The sequence below is a fragment of the Python bivittatus genome, unplaced genomic scaffold (genome assembly GCF_059951505.1).
Source record: "Python bivittatus isolate LINGU-HERP-01145 unplaced genomic scaffold, Pbiv_v1 ctg000430_np1212, whole genome shotgun sequence".
Taxonomy (NCBI): Eukaryota; Metazoa; Chordata; class Lepidosauria; order Squamata; family Pythonidae; genus Python; species Python bivittatus.
Window position 1 is genome coordinate 4,760,001 of NW_028277071.1, and position 15,794 is coordinate 4,775,794.

Sequence of the window (15,794 nt, forward strand, 5' to 3'; positions counted from 1 at the left end):
TGGCAATGCCTTCGTAGTGTGGACCGCGATCTGCTGGGTCCGCAAAAGAACAGTCACCTGCCTCCTCATCCTTCACTTAGCCATTGCTGATCTGGCAGTGCTCCTCACCGCCCCCATATTCCTGCGATTCCTAAGTGCCAAGAAATGGGAAATGGGTGAGGCCATCTGCCAAATTTGCTATTATATCTGTGGGGTCAGCATGTATGCCAGCGTTTACCTCATTGCCCTCATGAGCCTCGACCGCTGCCTGGCTGTTTCCAAACCTTTCATCTCACAGAAAATCCGTACCAGGAGCACCATCCGGCTTCTGGTTTTTGCTATTTGGGTAGCGAGTCTTTTCTTAGCTGCGCCTTCTCTCGTCTACCGGAAAGTGGTCACTCGCAACGGCACAGCGTACTGCACATTGTGCCACAAAGAAGACAAGGAGTTGGTCTTCCACAACCTCTTTGAAACCATCACTGGATTTCTGCTGCCCTTTGTTATTGTTGTCTACAGCTATGCGACGATTAGCCAACGACTCAAGGACACCCGTTTCCGTCAGAAACGCCGGACAAGCCGACTCATTAGCCTCATTGTGGTAGCCTTTGCTCTTTTCTGGCTTCCTTACCACATTGTCAACCTTTTAGATGTGATTGGTCTGTGGAGTGGTTCCTCAAAGGTTAAAACAGCGGGGAAGATGGCTAGGCCCATTCTGGTGGCTCTTGCTTTCTTCAGTAGCAGTGTCAACCCCATCCTTTATGCTTTCAGCGGGGGCTCCTTTATCCGATCATCTGGTTTGGGTTTCATGGCCAAACTCTTTGAAGGAACAGCCTCAGAGATGTCCAGCCTAAAACACGGTACCATCCGGGACCGAGATGTCAAGACTGAACCCTTAAATAATGGGAAACCTGAGTTGCTAACTATGTCTACTAACCCAACAGATAGTGGATCAGCTCAAGAAGGTGGAAAATCTTTGAAGCTGCTCACAACTTGAAACTATGGGCAAATGTGAACATTCAGAGTTTTGTTGTCAGCCTTCTGATGGTCTTCTCGAGTGCTGAAGAAATGATTTCTCTTAACTTTCTCTATATCCTCTTCCGTGATCTTTTGTATGAGGTAGGCAGTTCCATTTCTCACTAGTTTCATTCTGCAACTTGGTTGTACTTTTTGGTATGGAACTGCAGGGACTAAAACATGAACTTCTTTTACTTGTCCTTGAACAGACTATTTAACATGATGTTTAGCAAGTGTTCCCAAGGATTGTTGCAAGCACCGTGAAACCCTCGCTGAAAATGTGAGAAGATGAATCAGTGACTTTGTGTTCATTAAGTGCTAACATTTAGAAACCATGCAATACCAGGCTTGTCTACAGTCTGTCCCCACCCTAATTCTAAGATATATACATCTAAAACCAGAGCAGGGTTTGCCCAGTTTCACTTTTAGATGCACAGAAACCCTGAATTTCCTCTTTTTTCCCCCTCAAATCAATTCATACAAGCTTTTGTGGAAAGTTCCCCTCCCTGTTTTTATGCATCATTTTGCAATTGCCTTGAGAGATGAAATATGTGCTTAATGCTTTGTTTACTGCTATTCCCTCCTGAAACTTCCCTCTTTTCTTCTTCCATTTAACTACTTTTGTTACTATTCTTGAACTATTTTGTTGCCCTGTGTGTTTTCACTTTTTTACCATATAGATCCATGCTTGTAGGGATAAAAAGGAGCTTTGAGAAACCATGAAGTTTGAAATTTGCTTCTTTCAGAAAGCAATCAGCCAGAGAAAGAGGGGTCATAAGAGGCTTAAGTCCTGATATCTGCAAAAGAAAGCATTATTCTATCCCTCAGTATGGCCAGTGGGAGAATGGAATATTCCAGCATTTTGACCTGTATTTCATATCTACATTGCAATAAAAAGAACATTTATATATAATTAACACATGGCCATAGAACTGGGTGCAAGGGCAAATGATTAAAATGTGTGATGAATGTTGGGCACCACGTGCATTTGGAATTTAGGATGCATTCAATGTGCAACATTGTTACAGGATCTTATGGTGGACTTCCACATACAAACGTTTGGTTTGCTTGTTGTGACTAGCAATGATCAAAGGAAAGTTTGCTTAATGGTAATTTAAATTTTTGAAGTGAAGGGGCAGGAGACCAAAAGGTTGGAGAGCAGATCAGTTTAGGCCACGAGATCTACCATCTTTCCACTTCCTAAATTAGTGTCCTCAGGAAGGGGCTGAGGGCTACTGTCTCATAAACAGCACTGAAACATGGGAAAAGACACAGCTGCATTCAAGAGTTGCAGTTAGGGCTTATCTTTCTTTCCATTCCTGTGCACTGAAAAACATACTTTCCAAATGATTTCCAAACCCTGCACAGCCCTCAGGTTTGCCTGAAGCACGTTCCCATTTTATTAAAGCTGAGAAATATTTCTTTTCCTGTCTAAATTAACGCAAGAGGCCCCTTTGAAATTTGACATCTGTTTCTGCACTAACAATTTGTAGCTTCTGAAAAGGCGGGAAAAAGGGAAAAATTTTGGCACCTCCCCGATTTTTGTGTGAGTCATGCACATTCATAGAGATTCAGTGCGTAACTTCATCAGCAGGTGAGCAATTCTGTTGCGGTTGTGTAATCAGAAAGGATTGTCAGAAGGAATGTTTGAAGCATGTCACAGCAGAATTAACTTTCTGGTAAGAAGCAAGCAGAAATTCATGCAAAGGCTGGACAACCTTTGTTGAAACAACAAGATGTTTCATGGGTGTATTGAATTCAGAGCAGTTTTTCAGGAATGTATTTCTTTTGGCACCCTTCAGGTTCTCATATAACACATTTGTATCTCTTTAATGTAGGATTTAAGGGTTGTTTTCTTTTTTCTGGCAAAGGCGAAGCTTTTATATACTTGCCAATAAACGAAAAAACTGGCAGAGAATTGCAGTTCTCAGGAGGAATGTTTGCAATCCTTACACTTTTTTTTATTATTATTATTCCCTTTTTTCACTTGTATTCTTTTATTGTTTTATCTAAAATGTTTAATAAAATTATTGGAAAAAAAAAGAAAAAAGAAATGTTTGCAGCCGTGCAAATGTTAAGCAAAAAGAGGGACACAAAATCAACCAAATAAATCCTTGGGAGACTTAATGATGTGCAAATAAAATAGATAACACTGTTTATTTTTGCAAGAATTTAAATATGCCAGCTTTGGTTGTTAAGGGGAGCTTTCTTATACACACACACACAGATACACACACAGAGAGAGCTACCAGAAAAGAGAAACCTTTCTTCTGGCAAGGCCTCCTTTTACATCAGCAGAAGATATTGCATGCCACAAATCCTTGCAAACTTACAAAGGATTTCAACCAAGCCTTTGCATTTACTTATCGTGCTACTATTACTGGAAATCTCAGCTAAGAGGATTTCATGGAATCATTACTCCTGTTGTAGTCAGGACAACCCCAAAGCAAGGGATGAGCTCAGCAATGTGGGAGGAAAAGTTTTCTAATGCCCAGAATGGGCCTAACTTATTAAATGAAATATTTTAGGGAAGAAAGGTAGGAAGTGTTGAATGTTGCACCTCTCAACTGTCTGGCAATACTTTCCCCAGGTTTTCCTGTCACCATTGGCTAAGAGATGCTGGAAGTTGTAGATTAACACCTGGAGGAAAACCATGGGTTTTCCATTCCTGTTTTAAAATCACAATGCAGAGATTAAATCTCAGTGCCATCTGCTGACCTTCTTGTAAAGTTTATGCTGCAATTTTTTTTTTATAACCCATTTGCTATCCCTTTTTCCCAAATCTACATTGACAGGCATGAGTTCAGTGACTAAGAAGAGGGAGAGGGAGAGGGAGAGGGAGAGAGAGAGAGAGAGGGAGAGGGAGAGGGAGAGGGAGAGGGAGAGGGAGAGGGAGAGAGAGAGAGAGAGAGGGAGAGAGAGAGAGAGGGAGGGAGAGAGAGAGAAAGAGGGAGAGGGAGATTGGGAGGGAGGAGATCCCCTTAACTGTTCAGCTCCTTTAACTACATGAAAACCTGCTTTTAAACTTGGCCTGGCAGAGCATGTGCCAGCATTGCAAAACACTTAAACCACAACGGAAAGAAGAAGTGGAGATGGACCATCAGGCAGGAAGATGGCCTAGAAAGTATGGCAGGAAATGGTAGCATTTTCTGTTGACAACTTAACTTATTTCCATCAGATATATCTGAGAGAGTCAATACCCAACTAGCCCTATGCAACTAAAGAAAGCTCCGGTAGTACCAGTAAAATGACTTCTCTATTGCCCTCATTCTCAAATTATCCTTAACTCTAGATATGACCTGCCTGTTGAGATATCTGCACAACCAACAACATTACCAATCTCATGCTCTCAATCTTCAGAGGCTCTATGAAGTCAAGCCTCAGTTTTGTTTGAGAGCAGGTTGGACTTAAGGTCTTCTGGACATGATGGTTGGGGTTTGGTAAGATCAGTACAGACCAGATTGAAAGAATGGTGTGAATGAGTCATGATCAAGCATTACAACTGAGTAAACACACTGAACACTGAAGTTCCTCAAAGGACGGTCCATCGCCTCCAAGTTGACTGGAGAATTGCAGCCTTCTTTCTGCAGATCAGGAGAAAGCTCTATCTGGTCTTCTCAAGACCAAGACCAAATGCTCAGATTTCAACCTTGCAATTACAGGAAAACAGGGGTTTGCTGTGGTGATGGAGATAGAGGCTTTCTCATATAAGACAAAACGGTGCCTCCTTAGGCTCTCTTTCTCCCTATTCCCACTGTGAGTGCCTCTTCCTACAGAACTAGAAGGCTCTATTAAAATAAGCCACCTGCTGCCCCCAAGTGCCAGGAGGAACAGTCTGCAACTCTTCACTGAGAATTCCAGCTCTCAAGTGTCTTAGTTTCATTCCAAAAGATTTAGCTCAACATCGGTGCTTGGGAGCAAGAGCGGGCCGTTTCCGTACAGACAAAGTAAGTTCTCAGTTCACCTTTGCCCTTCACCTTGATAACCCCACGAAGGGTGCAAGTGTAGCCTAATGTCTCCAAAGCTTTAGCTGTTTCTTCTGTGACCTATGAGAAGAAAAAAGGAGAGCGTAAAAAGGGGGTTGATAAATCTACAGCTATTTTTGTCCTTTCTCGTTCCCCAGTTTTAACATTTGTTTACTATTCCTCTTCCAAATGAATAGCATAACATTTTATTAATGAGAGAATATAGTTTGGATTTTCTTTGGCCCAAGAAGTTTTCAGAAGTTTCAGCTGAAGTGCCTTAACAGAAAAATGAAAGGGGGCTCAGCATTCCAAATATTACCTAGAACAATAATCCACATAGCTGTTCTCTTTGTTGGGTTGGTTTCAATCAGATTAAGCAAGGTGAAGCTAATGTAGAATTAAATTGATTTGTTATGGTGGGATGGGATGGGGCAGGTAACTCTTTGGTCCCCGAGCCATAGATGGCCCTTGCATTCTTTTTCTGCAGTCCCAAGAACCCCTCTGACCTCATCCTACTGAATTTCAGCAGCACAGTCCCCAAAAGTAGGATCAAAATGGAAAATCATGACCTGCGCTTGATGTATAATGCAGAATCATCGCTGAAGGTTTTGCCCTCTCCCCAAAATGAAGGGCAGCCCCATGACCATCAAGAGATTGATTGTGGCTGTACTGTGATTTCAAAGACAACCAAAGAGAGATATAAATATATTGTTGTTGGTTTAAATTAGAGTTGAATGAAAAAGGGAAGGGGAAGTATTGGATGTGTGGGTGTTAGGTACACTGTTAAAATTATTAATGAAAATACTTCCAATGCATTTCAGACAAGGTCCTTCTTTTGTCTTCCCCGTACAAGACTGGAAACATGGCATATTTTTTTCTGCAGAAGATGTATCTCTTTGGGGTGGGGGGGTACTTTCCTAAAGATATTTTTCTCATCTGGATTGAAAGGTGGACCATCTTGCGATATTTTCTCTGCATGTCCTCTACCATTTGCAAGCATGAACACAGGTGTGTGGTAAACAGCCTTCAGTTCATCCGCAAGTGCCCCCAGAACTACAGTGAATCTACGTTATTGTGCAGGATGTCAAATGATGGCAAGGAATTGACACCGTTCTGATTTGGAGCTACAGCAAAAATGAACAAAGGCCACAAACAAGGCCAGGAGACAACTGGAACTGCCCTGGCGTTGATATGTGATTTCAGGAGGGTGTGTGACTCTTAATAGGCATGTCAGAGAAATCAGGCATAGATTATTTTCTCTCCTAGACAAATGATGTGGTCCACCTTGATGCAATTTGCCACAGTGTGAACAGGCATAACATTCCTGGTATCTATTGGCATTCAGCTCAGAAACCCTGAACCAAAAGCATTGAATAAAGGGAAAATTGCAAAAAGCTACATTAAAATGTTTACTTTAGGGAAAAGCCATATACAAGCTGAGCATATTTTGGGGGAAATTGCACAAAAATCCATATCTAGGAGAATGTTCTGTGCAAGCCCCAACAAGTTGTATACAAACAATAAATTCTAATAGAACAGAATATCTGTAGCTCAGGGTTGAACTGTGGAGTTCTTGGTGTTCTTTGAGCGTGGCACTGATGATGTCACCTAGTTGGGTAATGAAATGTCTGTAAGCAAACAACCAAGCTCAGAGAGCACCAAGAACTCCAAAACAAGCAAGCAAAACAAAACAAAAAATGAATGGGTAAATCTGTCAATAGGGTGAAAAAAAATCCTTCCACCAGGTTTTACTGCACTTACTACAAGCAAGCTCCAGCAGTAGTGGATTTAGGATAGGGAGAACAAGATCATTTTTCTATCACCATTTCTCTGATAGACATTTTCAATAGCCTGGCCTCCTGTCTCCAACAGTGTTCAGCCAGGTGTCTGGGAAAAACACATGCAGGACTTCATCTCCCATCCCTTGTTGTATGAATTCCAGGAACAAAGAGAAAGGCACTGTCTTTCCACGTTATGTCATGAGGAAGAACCATGACTGATGTTCTTTTCAGAAACTTCCAAGTTGGGTTGTATTTTCTATAGGTTTATTTCATTTAAATCTGTTGGATGGTTGCAAAGATAGAATCAGGAGTGCTAGGACACAAAACAGAGAAAGGAGACCATGCAGGCAGGAAGGTTCTGTATCTACCTGTATCTTCCCCAGAACTCCTGTGCTCTCCATTCGACTGGCTACATTCACAGTGTTTCCCCAAATGTCATATTGAGGTTTCTGGGCTCCAATGACCCCAGCCACAACTGGTCCATGATTTATACCTGCAAAAGTTTCCAGAGCTTAACAGTGGTGATTGATTGAATTAAGCAAGGATACAAGTAGTAGTAGGTCAAAAGTTCATATGAGTTCTTTATGTTCAATTCCCTTCTCATGTTCGTGTCACTATCTCCTTCATCAATATGTTTCATAAAATGAATGGATAGGCATGAACATCAGCAATCCAAACACTGATCCAAGAATCTGGGCTTTCTGCCATTTCTATGCTTTGAAGAGGAAGCTCCCATACTGCACCATGTGAATTTTTAAAACTTTATTCATTCAATTGTAACACAGGACTTAAAAAAAGTTGTAAAGCTGAAAATTAAAAAGCCAGTTAGTGTTGAGCAAGTACCAGCATTATTCATAGCTTAGCCTGGAAGGGAAATAATTAGATTTGGACACCAGCTCCCCTTTTTCTCTAAAAATACAGTATAAGGTCTATTTTCATCATATCATGAATTCATAGCCAAAGTAAGTTTCAGGGAGGAATTTTCTTAGCTCGTGCTCAGTTTACTAACACTCACCCACACGGAGTTTGAAAGTGTTGAAAGAGTGCTTGTTGATAATGTCCAACTTGGCCACCAAAGCCATGGCAAACTCCACCATGGTTCCCAGGTGGGTATAGCTCCGTTCAGTGTCCTACACAAATCATCCATGAAGATAGATATATCAGCCCAAGCCAATGGACAGAGAATGCAAAAAATAGGGGCAAAGAAACACAAATGTAAGTATTAGGAGGAAACTGACTTAGCACAAATTGATCAAGTAGTAAAAGTAATAAAGGTGTCTTTTCCCCTTATTCTCCTACTGCAAAGCCAAAGTCAGCCCTTCAAAGATCAGACTAGGAAACCATTGCCATGTAGGTTAGTACTACTTTTATTGTAATGGTATAGTAACAGAATCTTGCAAGTCTGAATAAGCTCCCCCCCCCCCATTTATCTTCATGTTCTTCATGGGAACTAGGGAGGGACCAGTCTGAGACGTTTATTCATGTTACATTCCTGCTCTGGACTCAGCCACCTCTTATCTCACCCTTGCTTTGGTAACAGTTGTTCCTCCTGTTCCTCAAGACCATTCCCTCTGCCCTCTACAGATTCTTTACCATACACATCCCATTCATGTGCATATACTCTTACACACACACATAGCATGATCCTGAAGAGCAAAATTATGGAACAATTCCAAAATTAAAGGATCCTGTAGTCACAAACAATTCATACAAAAAAAGATATAACTAATAAGCATCAATACTGTGGCCTTCAAGAAGCTAATGTGGGCACACATCTGTTGGAAACATGACATTAAATCTCAGTCCCACTGATAGATTTGGGATGAGTAGCGTCACCCTGAAGGAAGACATCACCTGTTGGTTATCCTGGCCAGCTGCCACATTTAAGCCAGTAGCTGCCATGTAAGTGCTGCCAATGGTTTTGATCTTCTCAACCCCGCTGAACTTGGGTTTTAGAAGAAGCTGTTAAAAGACAGACAGGAAATTGTTTGTTCTGATAGTTCAAAAGCGAAGACCTTCTTGCAAAATGACACCAATCTTTTATCTAGCCTAGCATTTTTCTCTGAAAGGTATTTAGTCAGATACACTCGGGGAATTTACAGCACGAGTCTGAATTATGATGATGGTCCAATCAGGCCATCTCCAAGCATGGATGTTTCTTACAACTCTAAGAGTGACATGACCATTCCGACAATTGTATAGATCATCCAATTAGATCAGTTGAAGGACTGTACTATACCAGTTTTCTTAATGCACTGTCTGGCCCTCTTTAATTTTTTTAGCCTAGTACATTTCTACCTCCCCATCTTCTTTTCATCCTGAATGTATGCTTACTCTATCCATTTGATACTAATCATGGAGTGTTTCTACTTCCTAACCTAGTATTGTGCTAAATTTTCTCCAGATCATAGATTCCTTAAATCCCATCATTATCCTACATCTTTTTTTTTTTTTAAATCAGGGGCTAAAAGCCATCTTTGTGAGGCCTTTAGAACCTTCTCTGATCATCATTGCTGGAACACAGTTTCCACTATTCTGACATAGGAAACAGATGAAAATTACAGTTTAAGCCCAAAACAAATATCACAATAAAAAAAATCCCTGCTCCTCCCCCTCCAAAAATTCTCCCTTCAAATTCCAGATTGTGAAGTGGCTCCAGCAAACTTTTGGCCCTCAGTCCCTCCCAAATGTTAACTGTGACCCTTGATGATCTAAAAGGTGGCCTGCTCGTGCTTTTAATGATCATTGGCAGCTGGCTGTGATTGGCTGATGTTTGGTCCCTTAGGTATTATTTATTTGTTTAAGCTTTCTACTTCCTAGAAATAAACAGAGCTGTCATGACACCTACTAGCTTTGATTAGATTAGGGCAAACCCCACTTATTTAGAGTGAGGGCATTGCCCATAAGCACAGTTTTCCCTTATGCATGATTAACTCTGATTGGCTATATGACGACTTCTCTGTCTTAAGAAAGGAAGAGGCCAGTGTAAGGAAGAGAAAACGTATTAAGTTTAAGCTGCACAGATCTGTAAACAGTTTTTTATGTGAACTGGAGGAAAAAAGCAATTGAGAGGGATTTCTGTTGGTGGATGGAATGGAGCCAGGATCTTCTTTTGCTTGTTCATAAATCTGTCCCATCTCCTCTCTGCATCCATCTGTATTTAATTTAATTTTCACATTTTATTGCATTTTGTATGGAATTTTTGCTAAAATAAGATGTGTTTTATGTATTCTGATCTTTGCTTCATTGGGACTTTTTACTGTTTAATGTTTTACTGACATTTTTATAAGTGTGAACAGTTGAGAACTGTTGGAAAGCAGGAAAAAAATCCTGCAAGTGTATATATTTAGTTACATGTATGTGGGTATATATGCACACACATACACAGAGAAGAAAGATATATGATTATACACACACACACACACATACACCCACATATTTTCCAGTACCTCATCAAAGTCAGCAATGATCTCGTTGAGCAGTCGAAGACATTCAAGTCCTTCATGGTTAACGTTGGATTCAGAATAAAATTCTTTGAAGTCCGGGATAGAAGCGAAGAGAACACAGACACAGTCATAAGACTGGTGATAAAGATCCTGCTGGCAGAGAAAGAGTGAAGATCATCCAAATTTTGCAATCATAACCCTTAAAATCCCATACCAAAGATACTCAAACTCTACTTCCTAAAAACAGAGGGACAGGAAAGAGTCTTCAACAGTCATCTTCCTGGAAGATCAGGAAAGGTGGCTTAACCATTGCAACACAGTTGTTCCAGCTCTTTGGATATGGTTGTCCTACCCCCAAAACCAAATTGAGAGTATGTTAACATATATTAACTTTTAATATATGTTGGGCTGTGATGTTCTGGGACAGTCTCATGGCTGTCATGGCAGCAGAGAAGTCCAGGAAGCTACCTTCACCAGTTCAGGTTGGGAAAATGCTGAACAGCAGGATGGGTAGCCTACCAACAAGATTTCTATTTTGTCTCTGCAACTGAATACAAGGGCCAAACCTTGGCAGCCAACTCCTAGATGGATTGGTTTCCCAGCAAGACAGATAAAATTCTGATAGATGAGCAAAATCTTCCTTCCTGCCATCTTCCTTCCAGCCCCTCCAATCTATGTTGGCCCTGTATCAAGAACCTGACCAGGTAGCACTGGGTCAGATGTGGTTTGGCCTCACCTCCCTCTCTGGCCTCACCTCTGGATATCAAGCTTCAAGGCTCACCGTATTGCGTCGGTTCTGGCGAATGAACTGCTGAGCTACATCAGCTGGGAGAACGTTTTCCAGCAGGACCCGGTTGAGGTTCTCCATGGTTTCAATCTCTTCACGTTCTTTCTTGAACTTCTTCTTCCAGAGAAAATCTAAGCGGCAGTAATACTCATTCTGAGAGCAAGAAGATTAGATTGTGCAGTGAGAATCTTCTCTTCTGTAAAGCACTGAATAAATAATATGCATTATCCAACAATTTTAAGAATGGAGTATATCAAGTCACAAACTCTTGGAAGTTATAAGAAAGTTCTCAAACCTCATGTGCTCCTGGAATGTAGGGACTTAAACCACATATCCCCCCTCTGCTCCACAAATAATCTGAGGTCATTAAAAAAGAAGAAGGGTTGAAACTCTCCATAGAAAGTCTGCTTGTGGTGATCAAATGAGTTCCATAAAAGTACTGTGACTCTTAATATAGACATATAAGCTCTTCCCAATAATTCAAAATCAAACACAGGAGGAAATGCAGTGTCTTTCATATAATGTTTATATCAGCTACTAACATAAAATGCAGTATAAGCCAAATAAAACTCGAGGCTCTGAATATGTGAGTCTGGAGGACAGTATAGGGAGACATTCTTTGCCCTGGCTGCAGTCTAGATCCAGAGGTTCCCATGCCAGCTTTTTGCATGGGGAAAAAAGGCCCCACTGCATCAAATGGAAACATTTTTCAATTCTCTTCTATCTCTTTTCAAGGCTTCGTGTCAGAGAAGAAGCCCCCAGAGCAAGATAAGGCTGCATCAATGTGGCATGTACTGTGAATGTGGTATATAATATGGTGAACTTGTGGTTTTTATTAAGTAGTAAAATGATTACACGGAAAAAACCAGGGGTTTGAATTATGTTTTTTTCCAATGAGGTACCAGCCTGAGTTCCAGGAAAAACTACCTTAAGAACTTTGTATTTTTATAAACCAATTTTTACACTTGATCACACATGGAATATTCTTTCTCCTGTGCTCTATTTTTCACCAAATCAGCTACGATCTGGGTGAAAATTCTCCCATTCACAACTGCCAAGAGCAAAGCCAGATTCCTGTAAAACACACAGCCACTTTAACCACATTAAACAGCTTTTTGAATTCTACTGAATAAGCATTTGAAAAGATTTGTGAAGCCTCAAACCACAAAGAGGAAAGAGAGGCAGGATGTAAGTAGGTGACCTTGAAAGAGTGTTGGGAAATTTGCATTGCAATTTGAGCCAGACCAACTTCCCTAAGATGCATTTCACAGGTGCAATACAGAACTTGCCCCATTTCTAATCTGTAATAGAGGAGAACTTCCTGGCAGTACCGACGCAAGCATGGGTTTGTCACCCAACTCTAAGCTTATGGGACATGAGGGGCATTGAACAAAAAGGAAGCTCTCACAAGCTTAATTAAAGTGGGAACTGGAAGAAAATTACCTGCCTAGCCAGACCCAAGAGGGTGAAGAAGAAGACGAAGAACGAGAATGCTCCCATCATCTTGGGCTCCTTCAGCACCCCAGGCCTGCAAGGATGGAGTTAAAGAAAACAGAGCATCACTCCTGGTCCATTCCCCTGGAGTGACCTTCTGGAACAGAATATGTTCTTCTGGAGTTGCAATACAATTTGTTCCCCTCAGGCAATCTTTCCTTGGAGTAAAGGGGAGTCATTTCTAAACAAGCTGGGTCCTTATTCAGACTAGTGCTGTGTTAAAAATTGCCTCCTGTTCAGTTTTGCCTTATTTGATGGGAGGACCAAAGGCAAATGGAAGATGATGGAGAAAAGACCATACTTTTTCAGTGGCCAGTAGTTCTTGTTTTCTTTTGTAAAAGCTTTAACATGGCTCTTTCTGCACTGTTTCTTTCCTTGTCTTCCTCCATCTCTTTTACAATTATCCCCTAACCACATAAAACTGTATGGTCATCTGACCATCCTGTGGTCAGGGGATCATAGAATCACAGTCTTGGATGGTACCATAAAAGTCATCTAGACCGACTTCCTGTTCAGTGCAGAATTTTCTAGAGCATCTCTGGCCAATGGCCATCTAGGCTCTGATTTGAAGACCTTTAGTGAAGAGAACTCCTGATATTTAGCCTAAACCTCTTCCTTGTACTTTTAACCCATTGGTTCTGCTCCTGCTCTCTGGTACTCTAAGTCTACTCCCTCTTCTGTTTGACAGTCCTTCAGATAGCTGAAGACTGCCATCATATAACCCTTTAGTCATCGCCCTTAAACATACCCAGAATTAGACACAGTATTCCAAACAGGATCTGGCCAGAGCAGACTAAAGCTGGAACAATGGCTTCCTGTGATCTGGACTCTATGCTCCTGTAAATGCACTCTGAGATAGCATTTGCCTTTTTAGCAACTGCATCACACTGCTGGCTCATGTTTAACTTGTGGTCAACAAGGACACCCAAATCCCTTTCACTGCCAAGTAATACAATGAAACACTGAATTATTGCAATAAGAAAGATAGAGGAACCAAGAACCATTTCATCACTCCAATATGCACGGTAATCTTTTGGAAACAAAAAGACCCATAGGCACCCATCAGTCAAGGTGATATAGCCTTCACTCCCTGTCATTTTTAGCAGAACTCACATAGTTCCTGTGAAAGACAGGGGGGAAAATGGTCTCTGGCTGAGATTTGTGGTTCTTTAATTTAGATAGGCCATTCTACAGAAAAGATTGTACTTCTCCTTTTTATGTATTTGAGGGCCAGATGGATCGAAATATTTCTGCCCTGTGTCAGTTTCATTTTTGTTTGTACACATGTCCTTTCTCTTGGAAACTTGGGGGGGGGGTTGTTTTTTTGTTTGTTTGTTAGAAAAACAGCACAAAAATATGTATTTTTTGCCATTTTATGAGCCATAACAATCAGTAATGTTAAAACTATTCCAATCTACAATAGCTTGAGGCTCTGAATCAGGCTCATTAGCTTTCCAGGTGTGGAACAAATAATATATTTAAGGACTATTATTTCCCTTAATTCTCATCTAAGAAATAACAAAGTAAGAACATCTAGCATAAGGTCAACCCCACAAGCTACGGCTAAAACCATCTGAGATTAAACATCTAAGTAGCTCCTGGTCATCTGAATTTGTTCCTCACTGAGATCAAGTTTAGGTGATCCATGTCTGCTAGAAGCTTTTGATATCAAAGTAACAAGCATCGCCAAAATGTTTACTGTAAGGCAATTAAATTCTTGGATGTGATGGTATGCTTCCTTCAACATCATGCAAGATGAACATCCAGAAGAAACCATCAAAATCACATAATCTCAAGAGTATTTGCTTCAGTTCTACAGTACTCCTCAAAATGTAGGAACCCAAGAAGGCCCTTCTAAGCTAGAATCAGATTTCCAATGATTCTCTAGCCAGATGTTTTGGGGAAGCCCTTAAACAGACCATAAGCCAACAAACCTATGTTGTTACCTTCCAGCAATGGGTATTCAAGATACTCTTCTTTGGACCAGGACCTTCTATGAAGCCTTCAGAGATAATGGCCTCAACTGATATCTGAGCATTGATCTAATCTTCCGTTTAAAGCCACAAAAGTACAGGCATAATCTTTAAACATCTCCCAAAGCATAATAGTCCTCCTGTAACTAGGTTTTACATTGGTGGTGGTGGTTGTGGTGGTAGTGATACCATTGGAAGGAAGTTGCTACAGCCCCTTGAACATTTTTGTTATTCTTTTCTGCATCATTTATATCATGGTGCATTAAAACAGGAGTCCATCCAACTTAGCAAAGGAGAGAAAACTAATAGAAGGATAACTGGTAGTCTTTACTTCTGCTTTTATTCTGGGAAAAGATTATATGTTCCACGAGGGCTAATTACCTGAGTGCAGTCTGGTTACGGTAGAGCTGAGAGACATAGCAGTCAGAGAGCCATGAATGGGTGTGAAGAAACAGCACATTGTAGACAACGAGGCACAGTATCAGCATGGTCAACTTGAGCTCGAAGTTCATGTGGAGAAAGAGGGAACACGAGAGGAATCCCAGGACACAGCAGTAGATATAATACTGAGGCAGAAGAAAGAGAGACAGAGAGAGAGAAAACAGGAGGAGGAAGAAGAGAAGCTGTGTGGTGAGTTTCATGGATCCATTAGTCAAAAGAAACAAAGAGAGTATTTATTAAAGAGCTCAGCCTTACCGGCACACTGAAAAGGGAGTTAAGCCAAGAGAATTCCTGTACAGTATTCATGCCTGATAATGTAGAATTTTCAAGTTTCAAAAAGCATGAAGTCTCTGGCATAAAGAACTAGGAAGCAAAATTAGAGAGCATTAGAGAGCAAGGGAAGAGGAGGTAGAAATTCCTCTGATCTGGACTGGAAAGCAGAAGGGGGGCATGACTTAGGTTTGGCCATCAGCCAGGAATTCTGTGACCCTTTCCTGTTTCCCAGGAATAACATCAATGAAGTAAGAGCAATATGCCACAGTAATCCCCATCAATGGCTAGTGAAGGAGCAGTTGGAGGGTATTCACTCTCCTTCATCCTGAACCCTTCCAGTACCTCATGCTTTTGGATAGAGAAGCAAAGGTCAGGCTGAGAATCCACACTTTTACCCCCATGCAGATTGAACTGATCACACATCTAGCCAACATTGGCTGAAACAGGGTCAGACTAACTTATCCTTAGATGGGAGACCAACAGGAGGTCCCAGAGGTACAGGCTAGCCTGGGAAGTTGAAAAAACATCCTAAAAGAAGGCAGTAGCAAACCACTGTGGTCCCAATGTCAAAAAAATAATGTCCAGGACTCCAGCACAACTTGGAGGAAATTTTGCTTTTGAAAAATTTGCCAGTGCAATTT

The 15,794-nt window shown here is 41.1% G+C and overlaps 2 protein-coding genes across 2 annotated transcripts in view; one reads left to right on the plus strand and one right to left on the minus strand.

Moving 5' to 3' along the window:
* The window catches only part of LTB4R (leukotriene B4 receptor), a 9,131-nt gene extending 6,110 nt beyond the window's left edge, over positions 1-3,021 (plus strand). Inside the window, exon 2 of the mRNA XM_007435387.3 lies at positions 1-3,021. This exon is cut by the window's left edge and continues 143 nt beyond it. Within this exon, the coding sequence (XP_007435449.2) occupies positions 1-973 (973 nt within the window). The 3' untranslated portion in view covers positions 974-3,021.
* A 99-nt stretch (positions 3,022-3,120) lies between these two features.
* ADCY4 (adenylate cyclase 4) overlaps positions 3,121-15,794 on the minus strand; it is a 51,903-nt gene continuing 39,229 nt past the window's right edge. The window contains 10 exon segments of the mRNA XM_025171288.2: positions 3,121-4,915; positions 4,917-5,039; positions 7,108-7,232; positions 7,755-7,869; positions 8,594-8,701; positions 10,189-10,338; positions 10,967-11,125; positions 12,416-12,500; positions 14,821-15,005; positions 15,136-15,243. Of these exon segments, the coding sequence (XP_025027056.2) occupies positions 4,892-4,915; positions 4,917-5,039; positions 7,108-7,232; positions 7,755-7,869; positions 8,594-8,701; positions 10,189-10,338; positions 10,967-11,125; positions 12,416-12,500; positions 14,821-15,005; positions 15,136-15,243 (1,182 nt within the window). The 3' untranslated portion in view covers positions 3,121-4,891.